We start from the raw sequence: 25,016 nt of genomic DNA, 5'->3' as shown, positions 1-25,016 counted from the left end.
TGTATCTATGTATAAATTTTTCACGACTGTAAATTAATTATTTTTATGTTTGTTTATTTAAAAAGTTTCATTGTATTGAAATATAATAGGTATTACACCAATAAGATTTTATGTTTTAATTCGTTTGAATTTTTTTTTTTTTTTTTCGTTTTGTGACTTACTCTAATTTTCTAGCATTTTTTGAAAGTGTTAAAAGAAATTTATTTGATTGCATTAAATATTGAGTGGAATGTGTGTTTTATTTTGTATTAAAAAGAAGAGAGAATGCATAAAGAACCCTAAGCCTTGTGAAACCCTAAGCCCCCATCTAGAGCGCCGCCGCCTCAGGGGAGGAGGGATGCATGTTGCCTGCATCCCTCCTCCCTTCCTTGCTTTCCGATTTTTGTTTTAGGTTTGTTTCTGTCTTTGGTGTTTTCTGTTCTGTTGTGCTTGTGTTCTCTCTCGGTGGGTACTGCTTTTGGGGGTTTTCACTCAAACTCTCCCCCTCCCTATTTGTTTGTGTGTGCCGCCGATCTCCTCCGCGCTCGCTTCGTTGCTCACCGCTCGCTGTCGGGTCTTTTCACGCGCCCCTCCCACACCAAGCTTTTTGTGCCAACTTCCGTGGCGGTTTCCGGCCAGCTCGCAATCAGCCTCCTTCGGCTGTCGTGACCCGCTTTGAGTGTTTTTCACATTTATTTTCATGTTTTGTTGTTTTTCTGTTTTGTATTTCCTTTGAGTTTCCCTGTATTTGGTTTTATTTGCTGTAATTTTTTTTCCTGCATTATTTTTATTGTTCCCTTTATTTTCCTGTATGGTTTTATTTATACTTGTAATAAGGCTTTCTCCTTTTGCTTTGTTGCGCCCGGTTGCTGCCTAATCTTACTGGTCCAAACCTTTGAGTTGTAGATGTGAAATTTATCCTGGCTTTCGAGTCGAGGAGGATAAGTATCGGCTTGTGGGTTTTGCTCTTAAGGCCGAGGAATAAGTATTGGCTTGGGGGTTTTGCTTTTAAGGCCGAGGAATAAGTATCGACTTGGGGGTTTTGATCTCAAGGCCGAGGAATAAGCGCTACCTATGCATTAGATGGTGTCTGTTTGATGCAGATCTGAGTTTTCAACCTAATATTTAGTCATAGGTTAGCGGATGCTGTGTTTTGGTTGATTTGGTATGTTGTTGATGACTGTATCTTTAGCTTCGGCTATGATTTACTTCATAACTTTTTGCTCTGTTTGTAAGAGCTTTAGGCTCGCAACTTTTATCAATGAATGAGTATGATATGTTTCAAAAAAAAAAAAAAAAAAAAAAGATTTTCTTTATTTTACTATTTTTTCTGAAATTATTAGAACTTTATGGGTTTTATTTATATTACAATATAATAAGTATCACATCAACAATATCATAGTTTCCTACTAATTTTCTATTAATATTTTGATCATCAGAATTCAAGTGTCATTCTTGCTATTTTTTTTTCTTTCTTTCTTTTATACTTTTCATTAAGTAGATGTTTGTTACATTTCAAAAAAACAAATAAATAAATACATGTTTAGTAATTTACTGGTATATAACCTTTAATATGTATTTTCATACACCTATTTTAACTTATAATAAAAAGTAAGATGTGATGCCTTTAAGTTTTGAAATTAAATTATAATGAAGAATTCCGCGTATAGCTCGGGTTATGTGCTAGTTTTAGTGAAATCTAAGGATTGCTTCCTCTACTATTAGAGCACTCAGCACTCCTCCTCGCAGCATCATCAAATTCTTTTTTTTGATTATTTTGGTGAGGCAATTTAACTAAAATAGTTTAAATGTACATTTTTCAGTCTCATCACTTTAACAAAAAAATAATAATGAGGTAAACGGTACTCACTAAATTTAAAATTTACTATTTACTTACCTATTCATTAAACAAATATATTTTCTCTCTCTTTCCTTTTGCTTTTCTTTTCTCACATTTTTTTCTTTTTCTTTCCCTTTTCTACGTAGCCTCTCTCCCTTCTCTTTTCTTCTCTCTCCCTCTTGAATGAAATCAAAGTATATATTATGCCATGTAATTGCATTAAATATTATTACCGCTAAATAATAGTAAAGACGAAAAATTCTTGTCTTTTTTTTTTTTTAAACAGGAAAAAAAAAAAAACCTTTCCAAAATTATATGAGAGTGGAAATAAGCTGACGTTACTAACAATCCAAAATCAATGATGAAAAATATTATCTTCTTCCAACAGAAATTAAAACTAAGAAAATGAAGGAAATCTTACAAATTTTTAAAAATATTACCGTTAGAATAAGACAAATATTCTTAAAATAGACCATTAACAAACATTCAAAAGTATAAAAGCTAGAGAAAGAACAAACAAATCTTTAAAAAATAATATTTAAATGAAATAGTGAAAGTTGATTGTTAAAGTAGTGAGACTACTGTGAGTACTCTAAAAAGGTGAGTTGTTAAGATAATCAAAAGTTTTGATGAGGCAGTTAGGAATGCTCTTACACTGCGCGATACTGCATACTTTGTTAAGCATTCTAATTAAGTTAAGATATTGCCCATAATAGTTTGGGAAAAATATAAAATGGCCTCCTACACTACCAGCCAGTTGCAAGTTAAGCCCCCAATGTTTAAAAAGTAATAAAGTAGCTCCACAAAGTTTCAAAAAATGTCAAATTAGCCACTCCGTTAGTTGGCACTGTCAAATTGGATGAAAAATGCAATATGACGACGTTTTTTGACATTAAGTTACTAAATACCCTTTTGAGGTAAAACAAAAAAAAACAAAAAAAAAAATCAATTTAAAAAAGGCCCTCAAAAAAGACGTCGTTTGGCTTGAGCTCTTAATCCTCTGTTTTACTCAACTGAAACAGAGACGATCTCCACGATTTATTCATGTTCTGATGCAGTAGTTCCCTTATGTTCCACTTTCGTTAGTTGATGCAGATATTTCGAATTGGGTTTCCTTGCCCCACGGACTCTATCAAGAAATTGGTATCTTCGTTTGCTTTCACCACCCATAAGAAGTTGAAGTTGCTGCTAGCTTGCCTTAGGGCCTATGCCATTTCTGTGAAGAGCCCATGCCATTTCCGCCACAGCCATTGTTATTCTTTAGAGAGAAAGTGAGTGAGGGAGAATCTAAAGAGTGAAAACTCAGAGATGGAGATTAATTAAGAAAGAAAACGTTTAATTAATAAGTTCCTAGCTAGAGTTCACCAAAACGACATAATTTAGTTTTACAGCACCGTGCTGTACTGAAGCCGGATCGATCCAAATAAATTTATAGTCATTCATTGTAGGTTCTCACAGACAGCCACTTTACCTACCCCTACCATAAAATTTACGTTTTAACCACAACCATTATCCATATACAGTTATACCAGAAAAGATGGCCAAAGTAATTTCCATTTCGAATTGTTGAACCAATTAATTAAACTTCACTTAGCTTATTATCATCCAACTAATCACCCACAAAATTCATATTATGAATTCACAACGTATCAAACATTCATATATACCTCACATAACAACTAATTAGCAGACCATGCAGAAGAAGGCCGCCAAATTAATATATATATATATATATATAGTTAACTCTCTCGGTTTTAAATTACAATATATTTTTTTTATTTCTTCTGCAGGTACAGCATAGCACATTGTTATACAAGTATATATCCTTCGATCTCTTTTTGAGACATTAATGTCTGCGCGCAGTTTACATAGATTACCATATTAAGACTCACATATAGCTAGGGATACACATGCAGATTACCACCACTTGTTCATAGGGAATTGACTTAATTCTTCTTGGGAGCAAGCTTTGACTTGATTTTTTCAATCTCCTTGGTACCAACCTGAAAGGCCTTTGTCAACACATCGTCTGGGACGGAAGGTGTTGCCGTGAAAAGTGTTGCAGCAATGGATTGGGTGCCAGGCAATTGGCTATTGAAGGCGGAGATCACAGAGGCGGGCTTGTCGCCGTTGTTCTTCTGAAAATGAACGAGAGCCTTTGGGAACACGAAGATTTCACCTTTCTTGATGTTCTTGGACACCAGCTTGTTTGCTGTAGTGATGAAGCCTACGTCCAATTCGCCTTCAAGAACGAATACAATCTCTGTGGCGCGCGGGTGCGTGTGAGGAGGGTTAAGCCCACCATCAGGTGCGTAGTCAATGCGAGCCAGTGACACCCCCAGCGTGTTGAGACCTGGAATCTTGTCCACGTTTCCCGCTGTTACAATTGATCCAACTGAGTTGTTAATAACTCCTGCCTTAGCCAGGCCGTCGAAGAAGAAATCAGCTGCCGTAACGTTTGCCTCGTCCTTGCATGCAAACCCATTCACCTTTATCCCTATTACATATATATATGATAACAAAACAACTCAGTCCAAGAGTTAAGACAAACAAACAGCCCCATGATTTGGTCTTAGCTAGGCTTATATAGCAGTTAAAAATATAAATAGGCCTTTTTTTCCATTCAGTCGTCGAGGCTAGCTACCAAATCAACATCTTACCTGAAGAGGGAAGAGCAACGCAGACATCCTGAAGATTGTCAGGATCGGATGCAACGGTGCTGGAGATTGCAGTAAAGACGATCAGATATGCAACAACATTCGCAACCATCCTTGGAAATTTCAAAGGGGTGGCAAAGAGATTAATTGATATATTAGCTAGTGAAACTAAGAAAAGATCAGTTGAATCTTTGGTTTGAATATGGAGAAAGAATGGCCAGGCTGCTTTATACACACACACACATATATATATATATATAAAGAACGAATGGTCGTTACAGATAGGGAGAGACTCTGAAGTCTGATGTGATGCTCAAGCAGAGATGGAGTAGGATTTCAACTTAAATGACAAGCAATAATCCGAATGAAGAGCCATATATATTAAAATTATTTTTCATTTGTTTCATGGAGCAAAGAAATGATGAAGAAGACAGCTACGTGCATCGATCGATCTTAATGTTTCTGGTTTCTTTTCTTTGTTGTTGTTGTTGTTATTATGATCATAGACTGTTATGTGTTGGTTAAACTTCACAAAACGAAGCAATATGGGTGGGAAAAGCTAACTGCCAGCCTGCCGGCATTAATTGAACAAACTTACTAATTAAGGGACAACTTTAGGAGCGACACAACTTGAAACCAAACACAACAGTAAATTTCCATGTAACCCTTTCCCCGTTTTGCCTTTAAAAAAAAAAAAAAAAAACACAACACAACAGCAAAAGCAAATTCAACGAGCTAGGACCGCTAGGTCAGGTTGGTGAGAGATGGTAACGTGATAAAGACATAAAGCAACTTTGCTCCGTACAGTCAAAAAGACGTGGCAGAAACATTTTGCACAATTTATAATTACCGAAGAAATATATATATATATATATATATATATAGTAGCTAGCGAACGCTGGCATCGTCCACCAAACTTAATTGAGACAACGCGCAGATGGTACAGCACAACTACTGCATTGTTTCCCCTTCACTTTCGTAGTATTAATTATATCCATGTGTTCATTTTCAAAGTTTCTCCGACACAAAAAATAACTTTGTGTATAATGCAAATAAACAGAGTTTAGTCTTTGTCACGTACGAGGAAAAATGCATACAAACTAATTCTGTATACCAGCATTAGATCATAAAGTAATATGCAGCTGCCAGCTAGTAAAGGGCAAAAGAATAGAAATCTGCCTCTAATTGCCTTATCGATAAGGGTGTCAATGCGGGCGGTTTTTTAACCGCCCGCTAACCGCCTAACCGCTATACATATAACATAATCACTTGATCATTAAATCACAATTTTTTTAAAAAAATAATTAAATCACAATTTGAGTATTAATATATTATCACTATAATTTATATGATTATATCACATTATCAATTGATCATTAAATCATTTGATTATATAATAACAAATTATACATATATAATATGACATAACTCATAAGTATACCAATTCATACTAATACAACAATTAAATATCTAGAGACTTATTTTTAATGTATGTTATAAACTTATAAGTCTATATATGTTATAAGTCTATATAAGTCTACATATGCATATAAATAATATAAATGTCTAATATCAATACTTAATCATATGATTCAATGACAATTCAAATACTTTATTCAAGACTTCAAGTGAATCATATTACTAATGTACAATGATGATATGATTCGTATAATATCAAATTAAGTAATTGACATTGGATTAAACAATGATCAATGTGTTACTTATAAACACAATTTAAGTATTAATGTATTATCATTATAATTTTAGTAATTTATATATTATCACTATAATTGATATGACTATATCACATGATGACTTGATGATTAAATCATATGATTATATAATAATAAATAATACATATATAATATGACATAACTCATAAGTCATAAGTCTACAAGTTAATCATATGATTCATGTACAATGATAATCACAATTGATTCAATTGAATTAAACAATATATTACTTATAACTACAATTTAATAAAAGCATTATTAGATATTTTAGGAATTTAGGATTTAGGAGTTTGAACATTACCATTTACCATTAGATATTAAGTTCAATTCAAAGAAAAAAGATTATAAGTAAATATGATAATAATTTAAATAATTAATCATATGATATAATTTAATGAGATTATATGATTATATAATATCAAATTAAGTAATTGACATTAGATTCAACAATGTGTTACTTATAATCACAATTGAAGTATTAATGTATTTTTTGAACATTTTTTAGAAAAAGAAATTTAACCATTTTTTGAACCATTTGTAACAATTTTTTTTTAAAATTGAATCATTGATAGTTAATAGTTTTACCCTTGAACCTTTTTAAACAAAAAAAAAAAACTCAAAATCACTCAGCACAGTAGCCTCTCTCAAACTCTCATCGTGACACCGTCTCAACTCTCGTCTCTCAACTCTCTCAAGCTCACTGTTGCTTCTGAATCCGCATTTAGCACCGGTGGGCGTGTATTGGATTGCTTTAGGAGTTCATTGTTTCCACTTACTGCTGAAGCCTTGACTTGCACACACAACTGGATAAAGAACCGCCTAAGCGATGCCGAGTTGGAGGAGTTTTTGACATAATTGGATGAGCTAGGTAAATGTTTATAAATTAGTTATTTGCAACTTCATTTAGTTTTCATTATTTATTAATTTATTCTAATTATTTATTTATAGATGTGACTCAACCTTCAAGTTCAAGTGCTGCTTCATCTTTTGCCTAGTGGTTTGTTAGTAATGAAGGTTATCATTTTTTGAATTGTCATATTATTTTAATCACAATACAATTATACTAAGCACGTTTTGATATGTGTACATGCTTGTGCCTTAATATTATTATGTTTAAGTTTATAACTTTTCTTCTTTTGATGTCAACATGATTTGCTAGAGGACCAAATGAGATGATTGATGAAGTTTTAATGTTTTATTTGTATCATTTAATGTTTTATTTGAACTTATTTTATATGTTTTGTGTTGAACTTTTTTTATATTTTTTTTATACGTTGTGACAGTTGTCTGAATTCTGAACTTTTTTTTATATATTGTGTTGAATTTTTTTTTTTTTTATGTTGTTTTTTTTAAAAAAAAAAAAAAAAGTTAACCGGTTATGATTTAATATTTAAGGAAAATTTTTTAAAGTACAAGTAAATGTAAATTTTGCATCAAATATTTTTGATTTTCGAATATGGGCTCTTTTTATAGCAATTGGGCCCAATAAGACACTAAAAAAAAATTTAAAAAAAAAGGTAAAAAAAAAGCCCAAAAAGGCCCAAAAAGCCCAAAAAAAGAAGAAGCCCAAAAAGGCCTAAAAAGCCCTAAAGAAAGCCCAAGAAGCCAAAAAAAAAAGCTCAATTTAAAAAAAACGGTTAACCACTAAGGCCGTTATGGTTAGCGCCAATAACCGCTAACCGTAACCGCCTTGACACTCCTACTTATCGAAATGTGTTTTGGCATCTAAAGTGCATAAATTAGTGTGGCAATGACATAGCACACTGGGTCTATTCCTCAATCTTCTAGCCGTAATCTTTCCCTAGTGTCTCAATGGACCAGTCAAATTAACTCTATCTGAAGAGCAGAACTTCGTATAGGCAGAAGGGGAAGTGGGATTAAGCTGGGCCCTACCTGGTAACCATGGCTTCTTGAATGCTGAAAATTTATGAAGTGATTCATGAGCATATCCAGCATATGTTCTGAGTCATCTCTTATACTTAAATATAGTTATTATGATTTTTTTTTTTTTTTTTCAAAAAGACGCTTCAAAATATAAGTTTTTCTAAAATTTGCTACAATAAATTTTCACATATACATGCAAGTCTATGTAGCACCTTATAAGATTTTTTTATTCTTTTATATATATATATATATTCAAAGAAAGTAGAGAGTTGAATAGATGTTTTTGTTAGAGATTGTAGTAAAAAACCTAATAGCCCAACAAAAAGTAACATTTTGAGTAGGTAAAATGATCATTGCTAGAGATGCTCCAAGGTGGCAGCCTTTTAGCAACATGGTAATGGTTAGATCATCCTGCCCTATATTACCAATATTAAACATTAAGGAGGAAGAAAGAAACAAAAGGAAAACTTCTATTTCAAAAAATGTCCAGACACTGATTCTGATTTCTGAAATGCATAAATGATTTACTCCTTGCCTGAAAATTGTGACATTGTTTGTTGATGCAATGTGCAAACGTGAAATAACCTAGCAGAGAGAGAGAGAGGAACCAAAAATGAACAAAAAATTAAAATAAAAAATAGATGTAAACAATTATCCAGATGATCTCCAGATCCTTCCCTCCAGTGAAACAACCATAACAGAAACATCATCATGATATTTGCGTCGATCCCCATGAGGAATATCCAGCAGTTCATGAAAATCCATTCCTGCAAACAATCATCAAGAAGCACTCATAAGAATGACAAAGAGAAGAGCAGACATCAATTACTACCGTTTTCCATTAAAATTTTCTTTCATGTAATTCCTCTTTTCTTTTTCTTATAGGAACGCATGCATTTTCCTCCAATCGGTTTTTAATTTGGGAAACAAAAGCTCAAGCAAGAGCGTAGCACCTCTAGCTTTCAAATAATGAAGCAACAAAGCATACACAATGATATCAACTCTCTCTGTAATGGCTTCAAAAAGTCAAACAAATCATACTACGGTAAAAGAAATTGAGCAAGGAAATGTGCTTAACAAACATACACAAGGAAGGTGTGCTACCCTGCAATCCATGCATATCAAACTGAAAAAGACTACATTCTATTTACTGCCATCCCACTGAAGATTTTCCTTTTTCTTTTCTTAAAAGTATCATCCGATCAAAGCTTACATGGAGTGATAACAAAATGAAAAAGACTAGTACATCAATCAACTGACCATTCTTTTTGGCAGCACGGAAGAGAAGCTCTGCGATTAGGTACTGAGCAGGATCCCCTTCAGGAACATTTTCCATGAACCAAGTGACATGAGCAACTACCTCTTCATTGCTAAAGTACTGGTAAAGTCCATCAGAGGAGAGTACCAGGAATCGATCACTCGAGGAAAGTCTGTGGTGAATAAGGGAAGGAATGCAGCTGACATAAGGAACAGTTCCCAGATAATCAATCCGAAACATCTCCAGCAGAGCCTCGTTACAAATTGGCTGCACCCAACAAGTGAAACCATAAAATTGTTCAATTAATTTTCTACATAAATGCAATGACACAAAGCTAAATAAAAGAGATGGGTTGTAAACGTATGATCTGCAAAGGTAGACATCAATGACACTCCTTTCAAGGAAATGAAGGATGCACAGTAGTCTTAGTTCAACACTTAAGAGTCATATGATCTCAACTTTATTGTAGTCCCATATGCACAGTAGCCTGAAGATGCATTATAAGCCAAGTAACTCTTGGAAAAAAGCACAACCAGATGGAAGCAAACCAGAGTAAACTGTCTAACAAGGAGCTTAAATTCAGACAATTCACATATTCCACAGCAAAATATAAAAATATATTGTTTAGATATGCCTTCATTTGTTGAACTGCTTTTGCACAAACGTCACACAGAATGCCACCCAACAATGGGCACACAGTGTCAGACACTGACGGCTGAAAGAGAAATTGTGACTATTGTTGTATGTCTGGAGAGTGTCAGCAAGAGTTTGACGCAGCACAAAGACTTTGAAATGACTTAGGTAACAATCATGTTACCAGAAAGTTTAAAACAGAAACCATTATTAGACAAACAACCAAACCAACTTCTTTTTCAAAGCTCTAAAAATGTTTTTTTAACCCTTACTGCTTAAACAGTATCTGCTCAAGTCGTTAGCAGCAACCATTTTGTGTGTTTGTAATATAGATATGGAGATGGTGCATCTGTATGGTAATTAAAGTTTCAAGAAAGAGAGCAACTGCAAGGCTTCAAAAATATTAAATCATATTATTCAAATTATATGCAGATAAGCACTATTACATGACCCACACATAAATGTGAAAAATATTTATATTTATTTAACACTAATTGGTTTCTTGCATTAGGTTCTGCATTAGGCTTAGCACCTATGGCTGTGGTTGCACACACACTGAAATGTGTGCCTCGAATAATGCAGTACCTCCACATTTTCACCATGATAAGTTCCAGAGCAAAAGCATATTTGATAACTCTTGTCAGAATTCTACATTTATTACCACAATTGCATTTAAGAAGCACTCTTTCTGATATTACAATGTTGTTCTGCTTTCCGTAAGGCATACTAATAACTAAACTACTAAAGCATTTCTATTATTGATCCTTAGGAGACATTATATGCATGTAAAATCATGTAGAGTTGTCCAAGATGGATTACAGCAAATAGATGGGCTTTTTTGCCCTTCCTGAAAAATGGATATAAATCAAAATGTAAAATCATGCACTAGCAGATATAATATATACAGGATTATAGTGCCGCAATTAAGGCATGACCCAAATCAAGTTCAACTTGATTCAGCACACACTGGAAAGACTACAAAATCATGATCTATGGTTTGACCACTCCTACAACCAGGTAACTCCAACATCAAGGAAGAAAGACATAAAAGAGAGAAGTGTAGATATCCAAAATTTATCAGTGAATATATAAGATTTGTTCCAAACCATCATTTTATTTATCGCTTTTGCTATCATTTTTATTGGTAGATTATAGTTATTTTTTGTATTAGTAAATAACTCCCTCACAGGATTTGTACCCATCCACTAACTCACCAACCATTCTTATGGAAGAATTACAGCAGCATCTGGCCAAAAGGCCACAGGCACGATGAGTTTAATTATTGGTTAGCATGTGTGAAAATTAGATAATACTATATAAGAGAAAAACAAAAGATAAAAGGATACTGAGACATAAGTTTAAATGAGATTGAGAATTCTTTGACTATGAGAAAAATGTTCAACTAATTAGACAAAATTTGGGAGAGAGAGTTTCAATCGGAAGAAAAAAAAAAAAAAAAAGGCCTCTTTCGGAATAATATAATGTATGCATCATGTTTTCCTGGTTGCATTTCATCCTCTATTCTCCAGAATCTAAGCAACCTTGCGAGTTATCCCAAGCATATATGCAAAGGCACATATGGATACAGACATAATATTTACATACTATAACTGCAATTGTGTTGAAGCATTCAAAGAAATAAAAGTTCCTAAGATGTTGTGGCCAAGAAAGAACTTTTCAGATAGGTTAAATTTACAAAAGCAACTGACCCTCTTCAGGAACCCAGCACCAAATGCTCTGGTGACTTTCAATTGCCCCTTCACTCGATCATTAAATACAGCCTGGTTGTCATCCGGATGTTCAGCCCTAATTCTAAAAACTTCCTGCAAGAAAATAAAAGATCTCAACTTGTTGGTACATAAAAACTTCCTGCAGCACAAATTGCTCTTCTTTGATTTATATCTGGTTTTAGATATATCCATTAACTAAAATTTAATTTGATTGCGTCATAAATCATAAATGAAAGTAGATTATTTGAAGTCTATCTTAATTGATGAAGAAACTGCACACAATGCACACAACTAATTGGTTGAACCACTAGTAGTAGGGCTGTTAAACGAACAGAGCCGCTCGCAAACAAGTTTGGGCTCAACTCGGATAAACTTGACTTGGTCTTGGTTCATTTAATAAATGAGCAAATTGCGAACACAAAAATGTGCTTGTGTAATATATTATATTATACTAATACTAAGTTAGTAACCATATGGAATATAGTTGATAGAAAAACGAGGAAAATAATTCCAAATCCCAATCATAGAGTGACACATAATTAACGTTCCAACGGAGGGAGCCATTAGAGGATTGAAGATGAATTGCCACGGAAGCATCCCTAAGGCAAGCAATGTTATACAACTCCGGAAATGTTGCCTTAAAGGGCCATTCCCAACACCACACGTCGTACCAAAAACTAATCCTGGAGCCATCACCCACCATAAACTAGAAAATCTAGAGAACTCCTCCTATCATTTCCTAATGAACTTCCAGAAACCCACCCCATAAGACCTAGAGACTTCATTAGAGCCCCACTCACCCCACTAAATGCCATATTTAACAACCACTACCCTTCTCTCCTAGGCGTAATGCCATAACCACTTCCCTAAAAGGGGTCGGTTGAAAATGTGCAAATTTCAAAGCCCCCTCAATGATGGAAGAACATACCTTCAGTCATCTCACCATGTGGAATTTGACCTCTTCACCCATACCTCCCCACAAGAAATTCCACTACAACTTCTCATATTTGATTCTCAATGCTAGCTAGGAGGGGGAACAATGACAAGAAGTAGGTAGGCAAATTAGATAAAGTGCTTTTTATTAAGGTAATCCTACCACCTTTAAACAAGTACAACCACTTCCAACCAGCCAAACAACACTCCACCTTCTCAATAATGTCATTCCAAATAGGTTCGGCTTTAAAAGAAACACCCAAAGGAAGACCAAGGTACTTCATAGGCAAAGACGAAACCCTGCAATCCAAGACTCTCCATCAAGTACAACGATACCATCCTCCACACATCTAGAACTGAGCGGCTACCCAACTGACCTCGCCAACAATCTAACATGTACCACCCTTGTAGGCATAAGCTAGTCGACTCCGAACAGGGTAAAGATCGCACTCCATAATTCTCTTGCTACTTCGCAATGGAGTAAAAGATGATCAATAAATTCCCCGCTCCTCCTACACATATAACACCATTCCACCACTATGACTCCTCTCTTTCTCAAATTATCCAATGTCAAAATATTCGCATGAGAAGCTGTCCACACAAAAAAAAATTCACAATGACAAACAACAGTGGAAACAGAGGATCTCCTTGTCTCAAGCCATGAGAACTACTAAAAAAATTCGATGGCTGTGTTGTTCACTAACACAGAAAAATGTACCAACAAGATACAATGGGCTATCCAAGTACACCATTTCCCCCAAAACTACTCCTTGGCATGTACTGCAGAAAATTCCAATTAACATGATAGTAAGCTTTTTCTAAGTCTAATTTGCAAAGCACACCTTACTCCCCACATTTTATAATACTATCAAGGCATTCATTAGCAATGAGAACATGGTCTAGGATGTGCTTTCCCCGGATGAAGGCATTTGGAGACTTAAAATAATTTTCTCCACAACATATGTAGCCTATTAGCTAAAACATTGGCAATAATTTTGTAAATGCTACTCACCAGGCTAATTGGGCGAAAATCCTTGAAATCAATGGCCCCATAAATCTTCAAAATAAGAGTAATGAATGTAGCATTTAGGCTTCTTTCAAAATTCCCTCTAGCATGGAAGTCATGAAAGACCTTCATAAGGTCTTCTTTTAAAACATCCCAACAAGCTTGGAAGAACATCATAGAGTAACTATCGGGGTTCCGCGCATTGTCACCATTCATATCTTTCACCACCTCCAAAACCTCCCCTTTCTCAAAATCTCTCTCCAACCAATTGGCCTCAACCTCACCAATATAGGCCAAAAGAAAGGTCGTCTAGCATAGGCCGCCAACTAAATTGCTCTGTATACAAATTTTTGTAAAATTGGACAATGTGCTCACTAATCTCCACCCAATCGGTAGAAATTGTACCATCAACTAACAAAGAATCAATGGAGTTTTTTCTTCTATTAGATTTGGTTATTATGTGAAAAAACTTTGTGCGCATATCACCCTCCCTTAACCACAAAGCCCTAGATGTTTGCCTCCAACTCACTTCCTCCGTGAGAATGGAGCTCTCTATCTCACTTAACACCTTTGCCTTTTTCAATCTCTCCTTCTCACCTAATGCCCTCTCTTCTCCAAAGATTGCAAGAACTCGTAACTCTTCCAAAAGGATCTTTTTCTTCCTCCCTACACTGCCCAACACATTCCCGTGCCATCTTCTTAAATCAACTCTCAAAGCCTTGAGCTTGCAGGCCAAAATGAAGCTCGGCAAACCTTGAAAGTGATAAGAGTCCCACCACTGTCTCACCCTATCCACAAAACCCTCAGACTTTAGCCAAATGTTTTCAAAATTGAAGTATCTACTACCTCTTTGAAAGTCACTGCAGTCAAGAAAGATCGGAAAGTGGTTTGAGCATAGTCTAGGAAGCTTCCTCTGGGACAGACCAGGAAATTGGGCTTCTCAAACCGGAGAAACAAGAAATCTATCAATCCTTAACCAAGAGGGTGTATCCTGATTATTCAACCAAGTAAACGTTCCACCAACAAGAGGAAGGTCCATCATGTCATGATAAAAAATGAAAACAAAGAACTCCACCATGGTTGCGCAAAAACGAGCTTCTCCCAATCTCTCACTAGGGAAACAGGTGACGTTAGAACCAAACAATTCATCCTAAAGAAGCCTTTTATCCCCACCAGAATTAGGACAATAAACACCCCCAAAAGTACGAGAGAAGTGATCCTCAAAGTTTCTAAAGGAAACAACTAGGATGAACTTCCCCACACACTCGTCAATTTTTTCTACCACTCTCCTATTCCACATAATCAAAATGTTACTGGAAGCCCCTTTGGAGGCCAAACAACACCAATCCAAATGATGGCAACCCCACAAATTACGAACTACACTGCGAGACACGACCTCTAGCTTAGTTTCTTGAAAACAGACAATATCAACTTTCCACTATCAATCATTTATCCCCCTCGTTAAATCCTCTCACATTCCAAGATGATCTTTTAGGCTTCATTAAAAATTGAGAACGTAAACCTAATTACCCTATATAAGTATTAAAGTATATCTTACAAATTATACATTTAGGATAATAACATATTAATAAAAATGATATAGCACCATGTAAGAATATTAATTATATAGCATTATTACATTAAATGTTTTGCATTTAAATATAATAAATTCCTATACATATATTTTTTTTTTGATAAGTTGCCTGCTTAATTTAAAAAATTAGTTATATGATAATTAGTTATATGAATATAGGATTTAATAAATTAGTTAGTGTATATATATACGAATTATAACTATAAGTTTTTTTTTTTGATAACGTGGAACCCCTTCAAAGCAGGGCCACTTCGTGTACCCACTCTTGTTAGGTAAACCTCGGACCCGAGTAAAGCGCCATCTCCACACGGATTAGGTAATACTCCGGCTTTACCGGTGGACTAGCCCCAAATAATTGTTTGCATCCAAGAGGATTCGAATTATAATTATAAGTATATGAGATATAATATAATATATATAACTATTTTTTTTTGATAAGTAATATAATATATATAACTATATAAGTATATCATATAATAGTATATAGTATTAGTATTATATGTGGCCCAAAAACTTGCACTTATTCATAAAATAAAAAAATAAAAAATAAAAAAGCACCTAAGCATAATTGAGAAGATGATGTTTGCTTAGCCGTGCGACATCAAGTTATATCCTTACGTACCATATTGTTGGTCCTTCCAAAATATTACCCAATTAAATATCTGAAAGACATAGTTTTTTGCCAAACTATTATGAGCCAAACATCTAGTCCAGTGAACAGTCCTTCACTCTTTCAGATTGGAACCACACAACTAGAAACAATATTCCCTCAATTGAAAGTGGATTATACAAGAAGTAACTAAAGAAAAAGATAAGCAGCACATTTAAGCAAAGCAAAATGTTCATTCTTTTACATTTATCTAAACTATACTCTATACATAGAATCTATTAAATTACCACTTATCTCAAAAACTTAAGTTGATACCATCACGCGTGGGCTCAAACTCTATTTCAATAGGTGATGCCAAACACGTAGAATACTTAAATGGAAGGTGAATAGTAGAGTTAGGGTTCAAACTCATGACATTTAACTTTGATACCATGTTAAATTACTATTTATCCTACAAGCTTAAGCTGATGGGAAGAGATAAATTTAATCATTTAATCAAATACTTTAATAGAATCGAAGCTCGAAGATTGCATTTTCTTTTTGAACTATATTTTGTACAAGTAAAAAGTTCTTTTTCTTTTTTCTATCTAACGGCTTCAACGCATCGAAGACTGCATTTTCTCGATCATTGGACAAATTTCACACAGAATCTAAGATGACACTTGTAATGGACAATTTTGAAAACACAACAATCATGTTTTTCGGTAATTCATGATCACGCTGATGCGGCCCTTTTCCTTACAACTGGCCAAAGAACGTCACAATTTTTATTCATTGTACATGAGGTAAGAACCGAGATCCAACTTGAATCATCAATCTTCCTTGAGATGAAGTAAGAATCAAGATCCAGCTAGAATAATCAATCTTCCTTGAGATGAATTACAACAAATCCTGCTCTTTGCTTAACAAACAAAAGACTCTAGGCATTTGCCTCACTTGCACCTGTCCTCACCAGACGGATGAAGCTCACAGAATACAAAGTCGATCAAAACCCTGGGAGTGCGAACCTTAAGCAAGACTTCAAGGTCTTTGAACCAATGCATCAAGACCAAAGGGATCAAAATGAATTTTGGCACCAAACAAAGACTTACTAATTTATCCTTTCCTCCCAAATCCCACATTGGGAAGGTGCAAAATAATCCCACAAGAGAATCCCTATAGAAAGGGAAGCTAATGCTTGGGTTTGTAAATCTAAATAACTTGTGCATAGCACGCCTAGCTTGATGCATGAATGAAATATTAATATTTGCCACATTTTTAACTTTCAGATTCTTAATTCAATTATTTAAGAATCATAATTTATAATAAAAATATCTCAAGCTTGAGCCAATCGTGTACTCATTTGGGGGCTCGGCTAGGGACCCTTACTAAGTTCGAGCCAAGCTTGAACATGACTAGGGTCTCAGTGAGCAGAGTTTGAACAGGTCTCCAAAACTCAGCTCGAGTTCGAGCCAAGTTTGAACACATATCTAATGTAGTCGAGCCGAGTCCGAACATGCAATACTCGACTCGTCACAGCCCTAACTAGTAGGCATGGGTTTGGCAGCCAAATTCTGCCAATTAGATCTATTTTTTTTATAAGTACAATTTAGATTTAAGTAATAGGCACAACAGAAAGACCAGTTGTTGTTTGAGCAAATGACTAACTACTGTTCTAGTGTAATGACAAATAGTCCATAAGCAAATGTGAAGTACATAAAAACTGGGAATTAAATCAAAGGCATAATTTACAAGGTATATATTATATTATATATTATAATATAAATTTATATTATATAATTTATAATATAAATTTATATTATATAATTTATAATATAAATTATAAGATGTATTATATAATTTAGATAATATACAACAAAAAAGTTAATTCTAAGATGAAGTGGACAGTTTGGCAGCCATGGTCAATAAGTTCTACAAATGTGGCATTCAAATGCACAAATACTCATGAGAACAGGGGTAAAACACCGTTTTACAATTTACAAAATAACTGAGAAAGTAAAATAAATACATCTAGAGCCCTGTGGTCCCCTTGGGTTTCCAATCAATTTTTGTAACCGATTATTTTAATCAACTATTACCATTCATTTCCTGTTCCAATCATTAACAGAATTGGTCACATGAGATATGTAGGACTCCACACACTCACTCAACAGCAACTTTCTTTAATCACATCTCCTGCAGTATACAACTGTTCTCATGTGACTAATTTGCTTGAACGATTTCAATAGAAAGTGTAAAGAAGTAATTGATTAGAACAATTGCATACAATATCTTTGTGATTAAAAGAACTGGAAACTCAATCGGTGTTAATAGAATTGCATAAAATGAAAAGGGGCACATAGGTACATTTTACGCAAAAAATGTAACAGAGAAATGTCAAAGATAGAATACACAAATCAAAATGACATAAATTTTTTATAGAAAAATCAAATAACAGTAACAAAATTAAATCGTTAAGAAAATTGGAAACACACCTCTTCAACACTTGTGCTGTGATCGGTGGAAAGCTGTACTGCTCTCATTTTCAATCTGCATAACGAAACCTCTCTGCTTTTATTTATCTTGCTAAGCTGACTGTTCTGATTATGCATTGGAGAATCCTCCGATATTCTGTCCAACTCCATACGCACTAATGACTCTCTGGATCTATTCCTATGTCTCACATCATCTTTCAAAAAACTTGGATTAGGATAACGGTCATTTGGTCTTTCTTGAGCCAAGATCACACGGCTATCCCCTAGGTTCATGACATAGACATCTTGATCCTTCATTAACATTACTAGAACACATGACCCCATCAAAGCAAGCTCCGGATTTTTGTCAAGAGCCTTTTCCACCATTTCCATGTAAGCCTCTTCGGTTCTTTCAAGAGCTCGAGCCATTGCTCTTAAAACCGTATCGTGATCAATAACACCAGATTTGCATCTCCTAATAGGCCCCGAGGGCTCCACCATTCTTTCATCAACAAAACTCTCCTCTCTGTGCCAATCATAACTCCAAGGAAAAAGTTTCTTACGCAAGGACTTTTGCTTCCGATACATTTTTCTAATCTTTGAACTGATTAATGACTTTCTAGTATTCTGCCTTTGCCTTGAAACAGAAAGAGCAGTTACAACACTATGATTAGCGGATTCGACCCTAACCCCTACGTCTTCACCCGAAGTAGTGGGATCTTCACCCCGATGGCTACAACTATCTCCTTTGGGGTCCAACGAGCAAGACCTTGCCTGATTTTCTTGTAAGTTTTGCCTAGAATCCAAAGTTTCTTGGCTCAATTGACAATCCCATGAAACCTTTCTTCGGTTCCCGACTTCCAAGACTAAATTAGAACCTTGTCCATCCCAAGGCTCCATCTGAAGTAGCTCATAAAGCCGCATACTTTTTCTGCCTTGACCACTCGAGTTTGCAGCTGGCACAGAAACAGCTGCAGTTCCTGAGATGCAGGGCTTTTCACAACTGGGTTCGACACCCATCCTAACTTCTTCATTTTCCTCAACTATTTCACAGTTAGAAGATTGACCTCTAACAAATTGATGTCTGCACACATCCTCTAAACCACAATAAATTATTTGACTTGAATCAGGATTCGGCTGGTCCACCTTGCTGGACTCTGAAGCTGCTTCTCTATGTCCAGCATTATGGGGTTCAGGTTTCAATGGATCGATAAGAGGTTTGTCTTCATAATCCCAAAGCAGTCCTTCCAGTTCTCTGTCTATTGCTTTATAAAGATGGCTCATCAGAAACTCTGGTGCGTCTGGCCCACTAAAACCATCATATATCCCAATAAACAACCATCCTTGTTCTTCCGAAAGCACAACTTGAACTCTATCTTCACCAGCCTTGCCATGAGCCCATTGCAGGTTGTGAATACATCTATACTCCCCTTCAGATTGCACACCTTCAGGACAGTTTCGTGAGGCATCGGCTCGAAACTTTGGCTCCTTAGGATGCCAGGCCAATTGAGACACCGGGTGCAAGAAAAACCGTTGCATCCAACTAGGCCCCCCGGAATGTTTTGAGAAGGTCCGGGAGAAAGTGTTCCTCACAGGCCCGCTCACACTCCTCATGAGACGTTGGAGGCCTGGTCTTCTCCGAATGCGTGCAAGTGGTGCAGAGAAGTTAGATTTATCAGTAGCATCAAGTGGACCAGACATTACACCCTTCTCAATCGGCCCGGACATGAAACCACCTCCCCTTTCCAAAGGACCAGAAGCAAAACCTCTCTCAAGCGGCCCAGACATGAATCCATTCAATGGTCCAGAGCAATGAGGTACAGGCTGCAAAGGGATTGCGGCAAATGAGGAGGTGCTTTCAAATGATGCAGCGGGCTCTTGGACATCACTGGCAAACAGTGCACTCTGGTTACCAGTCCGAGCCGTAGAAACATTGGCACTGACCGATGCCCCTGAGATGGTTTTAAATGTGGTTTCTGGGACGCTCTTGTATGTTCTGTGTAACCCCGAGGCATCATCTATCATGTCATGTCTAAATGACCCACTTAACGTTTCAGAATCGAGGGTACTCGAATCAACAGTATACCTTTCAGAGTTTGATGGGGTAATGGCAGGAGATTCAAAAATTGATGGCCTAACGTAACAGAAGGAATGGCCTAATCCTTCATCTAGTGGCTCTAAGAACTCTAAATCAACGCCATTTTTCCCATTGAAAGGCACAAAACAACCGACAACACGAGAAGTTCCGTTGCCCATTACTTACTTTCACAACTTATAACAGATACCTCTGAGATGGAGGGTTTGTGCAACTATGCACCATGAACAAATATAGAATAAAAGAGTTGAGCCGAATTAGCAAAAGCCCAAGAAACCCCCCAACCACCTTAATATTGCTCCGGTGCCTATGCATCATCAAGTTGTCGGACTCAAAGCATCAAAGAGCCTCTAGTGTTTTTCAAAGAGCATAGACCCAACTTTTTGTGCATCACTCGGTGCAAACCAGCTAAATTCTCTCATCAATTAGAAATAGCAAGCAGAAAATACCGAAACAAAGCAACAACTATAAACGGTAAAATGCCATGATCTGACCTTGTGGGTAGTGGTAAAGCTACTAAAGCAGGAATAAAGCAGTGGATCGAGCAGAGCCGAAAACAGATCTAGGAGCGCCAAAGGACAGTGAATCAGCGAATGGAACACATCAGAATCAAACAAAGACGCAAACCCATTTCAGATATATCTTTGTGGAATCTGACAAATATCCAAATAAGAGAAAGCAATACCCACATGATTGAATCATGCAGACATACACAACTGTGCAAGAGCCAAAAAAAAAAAAAAAGCTAGGAGAGCATTCCAAGAGAATTAAAAGAGACTCAGAGAAAAAGAGTTTCGGTGAGAAATCAAGGATTGAGAGTTGGAGTGTGCATTTTGACTAGTTGGGGAGAGAAGAGGAAGAGAGCAGAAAATGCGGTTTTTGGGTTGAAACATATTTATATATTAAAAAAAAAATACTAAAAAAATTGGGATTTGGTCTGATGATGGAGAATCAAAGTTGAGTTCATCAAGGAGGGTCTCTTTCTTGGGGTTTTCAAATGTTTTGGGAGGGTAAAAACTATAAAAAGAAACCACGCCCATATATATATATATATATATAATATTACGCTGAGAAGTGAGAACATACATTACATTACATTACAATTTACATGGGTTGGGTTCTTTTCTTTTTCGTAATTTATTAATTTTCTAACAAATGATTGGTTGTGTAATGGTGCTGTTGGAGTCAATAAGTAAGCACTAACCCCATCATCATGCTCATCAATGAAATCGGATAGTTGGGGATGCAGTGGGGACGCCAATGCCATCCCCCTTTCTTCTCTCTTTTTTTTTTTTTCTTCTCCTAGCTCAAAGTTTTACCACAATTTTTTGAAATATAATTATAAATCACGAATACATGTCACCGTGTCAACACTCAACCGATGGTAATCAGGTCTCCAATGGGTAGTTCAATCGACTGTGAATCACGCCTTATGAAATAAAAATCACTAGTTCAAATCCCTATTTCTCCTTCCGTGTGGACATGTAAAAAAAATGGTAATTCAGGACAAAAACTTTTTTGTTTAGTAAAATCTTGAAAACCACTTTTTATATGCTGGTGTTCTAAAATTATCAACACATTTGAATTAATGAAAACCTGCTAAAAAAAAAAAGTCAATAAACGATAACGATAGAATGAATATCTAAGAAATATTTAATTTAGTTTATATATATATATAAAAATAAATAAAAAATAGTTATCTTCAAATCATTAGTTTTTTTTTTTTTTTTCTTTTCTTTTTCTTTTTCTTTTCTAATTAGTTGAACAAATACTCCCAATTTTTTTCTTTTTTTTTTTTTGGGCCCTTGTGGAGCCTATGCCCTTAACTTCATATATTAATACCCTCCAAGTCAACCACGGAACCCCTTCTTTCAACCAAACATTTTCTAATTATATCCCCAAAGAGTCAACATATTCCTCACATCTCTTGATAATTGCTCCTAAAGTTTCTCCTTAAATCCCTCCATTTTCTCTTATTTATTTATAGGTAAAGTCTACTTAACCCCCTTAAACTACCACCCCCAATGACAATCTACCTTCAAATTATCAATTGCGACAATTTACCCCCTAAACTACACAAACAATAACAATGTATCCCTAATTTTAACAAAATGATAAAATTACCCTTACTAAAATAAAAACAAAAATACTATTTTTTTTTTTTTTTTTCTAAATTTTAAAGGCATTTTTGTCTTATTGAAAATTTTATAGGGGTCATTTTGTTATTTTGCTAGTATTAGGGGTACATTGTCATTGTTTTGATAATTTGGGGAGTAAATTGTCGCAATTGATAGTTTAGAGGGTAGATTGTCATTGAGATGGTAGTTTGAGGGGATTAAGTAGACTTTACCCTTTACTTATCAATTATATCAGAAGAAATTCAGCTATTGATTTTCACTAATTTTTTTTAACATTCAGTTTCCCATTAAATTTGTAAATTATTATATCTCATGTCAAAAAAGCCATCATTTAACTTGTTAAAGTATCAATTAAATAGGGTTATTCAACGTTTTTTTTTTTATTAATTTGAGTTTTAAAGATAACTAGTGTGTTTTAAAGAGGGGAAAAAAAGACATAAAATTGGAGAAATCATGCTATTTTTAATCTTTACTAATCCAGGTTTTGAGTTCACACATAATTATTTGATTACACATTAAAATGATTGATTAAAAGCACAGTTTTGACTAACCACATAACAAATTTGTTGGGGATAAAATATGTCCATCTATTTATGTTTATTTACTATTTTGTCATTGCCCATTCAAAAGGTGACACGTGTCCACCTTGGCTTACAAAAGGAGAAAGTACCCCTTTCTCTTGGAACCGAGTCTCTCTCAGTCTCCCTCTCTTGGAGACTCTAGACTCTCTTTAGTCTTCTCCCTCTCACGCCTCTTCCTCTCCAGGAGGCTGTTCTTTCTCCATCGCCTCTCTTTCCCTTTTATATATTTCACTTTACACACATAAAATATTGAGTAGTTGTGGCATATCATAACTATATATTTTTACTCATATATGAGGCGCTAACTTGAGCATCAAAGAATCTTCAGCGCTCCAATCGGAGACCCTTGCCCTTGAGAAATTCTGCTCGTAACTCAACCATGAAGAAATATGGCTTGCAAACAGTAATATAGACCAAAAATTGCATCAACAAAATTCATGACACCAAAATGGCAAGAAACCCAACCCGCATCAATCAGATAGATAATGGGAATTGTGATATTCCACCCATAGAAATTTGTATTAATTGGATGGACCATGAAAGGGTTGGAGGATCCTATTCCAACTTTTAAATGATTCATTAGTATCTTGTTCCTCTTATTATTCCCGACTAAAAAAGAAGCATTTATTGATACATAGGTGTTGAGATTTGTAGGGCGGAAATCCACCGCCGCCAATTAAAAAACAAAAGAAGGAAAAAGCCTATACCCAAATTCGAAACTATGATAAATAAGGAGAAAAGTAATAGCTAATAAGAGTAGCCCTGCCCAGTATCAACATGCACTGCCAACTCCACAAGCACCCACTCCCCCCACATTGTTGACCAAACACACTAGATGATGACGGCAAAGAAGCAAATCCTCTGTCCTATTTTTATTTTTTTATTTTTTCTTTTCTCTTTTCAACGCTAATAGAATAGATCTTGTTCAGACCAAAAGTTTTTTTTTTTAATATATTAATGTGTTCACTAATAATATTATTAGATTTTCAAGATCACTGTGTACACAATTGTTAATATATTAATTATGTGTCAATATATTAATTAGCATTGCTTAATTAAATAACATGAGTAATGCTTTATACCACACTATTATTCTACTATTATCACACTATGCTGAAAATAAATTGGTTGTGACATATCATATCATATATATTATATATAATAGTCGAATTACTCTCAAAAGTGCCTTAATATTGCAACATGTGGTGTGAACATTTAAAAAAAAAAACAAAACCTGTTTTTAAGTCATACTTTTTTAACTAATTTTTTAAGAGTGAACCGGTTTTTACTTAAAAAACTGGTCATTAAATTTGCATAATTAAGAGCATTTAATTATATTTTAAGAGTTTTCCATATGTAAATTATTCAATAAATTAACTATTATTAATGTCCAAATTTAATAAGGAAACAAATAATACAAATCATATTTTGTTTCCTCTCTCCACGTTTTTATATTTATTAAGTAGTGAATCGGTCCTTTAATATATATATATATATATATATATATATACCTTACTTAAAAAACCATAATTAAAATCCAATATATGCGATTAAAAAAAAATAAAAACCATAAAATTCGTTGTGTGTATATATATATAAAACCATATATTGGATTTTTTTTTTTTTTTTTTAAAAAAAATGTAATGAAATCGTTTATGTGATAATCGTTGTGGTTCAATTCTTACAAAAGTGGTGGATTTGGTGCTCGGAAAAGTATACTATTTTTGATCTAATATATATATATATATATATATATATATATATATTTTACAGTTGGTTTTAGATTTAAAATTTTTTCCTCAATTTCTCTTATTTTCTTATTTATTGTATTTCCTATCATATATTATCTCTCTCTAAAACTGTAATCCCACGCATAGTACGGGCTATAAGCT

The 25,016-nt window shown here is 34.8% G+C and overlaps 2 protein-coding genes across 2 annotated transcripts; both read right to left on the bottom strand.

The window, feature by feature from the left end:
* Positions 1-3,555: 3,555 nt before the first annotated feature.
* Positions 3,556-4,916, bottom strand: LOC132171675 (germin-like protein subfamily 2 member 4). Its single transcript, XM_059583051.1, has 2 exons — positions 4,480-4,916; positions 3,556-4,316 (listed from the first exon to the last, which is right to left on the bottom strand). Exons 1-2 carry the CDS (start codon positions 4,586-4,588, stop codon positions 3,766-3,768), a joined length of 660 nt encoding a protein of 219 aa, XP_059439034.1. The 5' UTR covers positions 4,589-4,916; the 3' UTR covers positions 3,556-3,765.
* A 3,671-nt stretch (positions 4,917-8,587) lies between these two features.
* On the bottom strand, positions 8,588-21,386 carry LOC132171674 (protein phosphatase 2C 32). Its single transcript, XM_059583050.1, has 4 exons — positions 18,332-21,386; positions 11,694-11,807; positions 9,354-9,618; positions 8,588-8,860 (listed from the first exon to the last, which is right to left on the bottom strand). Exons 1-4 carry the CDS (start codon positions 20,564-20,566, stop codon positions 8,745-8,747), a joined length of 2,730 nt encoding a protein of 909 aa, XP_059439033.1. The 5' UTR covers positions 20,567-21,386; the 3' UTR covers positions 8,588-8,744.
* Between the last annotated feature and the right edge of the window lie 3,630 nt (positions 21,387-25,016).

The sequence above is a fragment of the Corylus avellana genome, chromosome ca2, assembly GCF_901000735.1.
Source record: "Corylus avellana chromosome ca2, CavTom2PMs-1.0".
In the NCBI taxonomy this organism is placed as follows: Eukaryota; Viridiplantae; Streptophyta; class Magnoliopsida; order Fagales; family Betulaceae; genus Corylus; species Corylus avellana.
Note: the sequence above shows the minus strand (reverse complement) of the source record. Positions and strands in the feature narration are given on the sequence as shown.

Bases quoted from the DNA above. Each gene is read 5' to 3' on its own strand.
- LOC132171675 (XM_059583051.1), bottom strand. From the start codon at position 4,588: ATGGTTGCGAATGTTGTTGCATATCTGATCGTCTTTACTGCAATCTCC. The intron at 4,317-4,479 runs GTAAGATGTTGA...TATATGTAATAG, and splicing joins CGTTGCTCTTCCCTCTTCAG to GGATAAAGGTGAATGGGTTT.
- LOC132171674 (XM_059583050.1), bottom strand. From the start codon at position 20,566: ATGGGCAACGGAACTTCTCGTGTTGTCGGTTGTTTTGTGCCTTTCAAT. The intron at 11,808-18,331 runs GTGTGTTTCCAA...ATTTTCTTGCAG, and splicing joins ACAGCACAAGTGTTGAAGAG to GAAGTTTTTAGAATTAGGGC. The intron at 8,861-9,353 runs GTCAGTTGATTG...GATTGTTTGCAG, and splicing joins CCGTGCTGCCAAAAAGAATG to GAATGGATTTTCATGAACTG.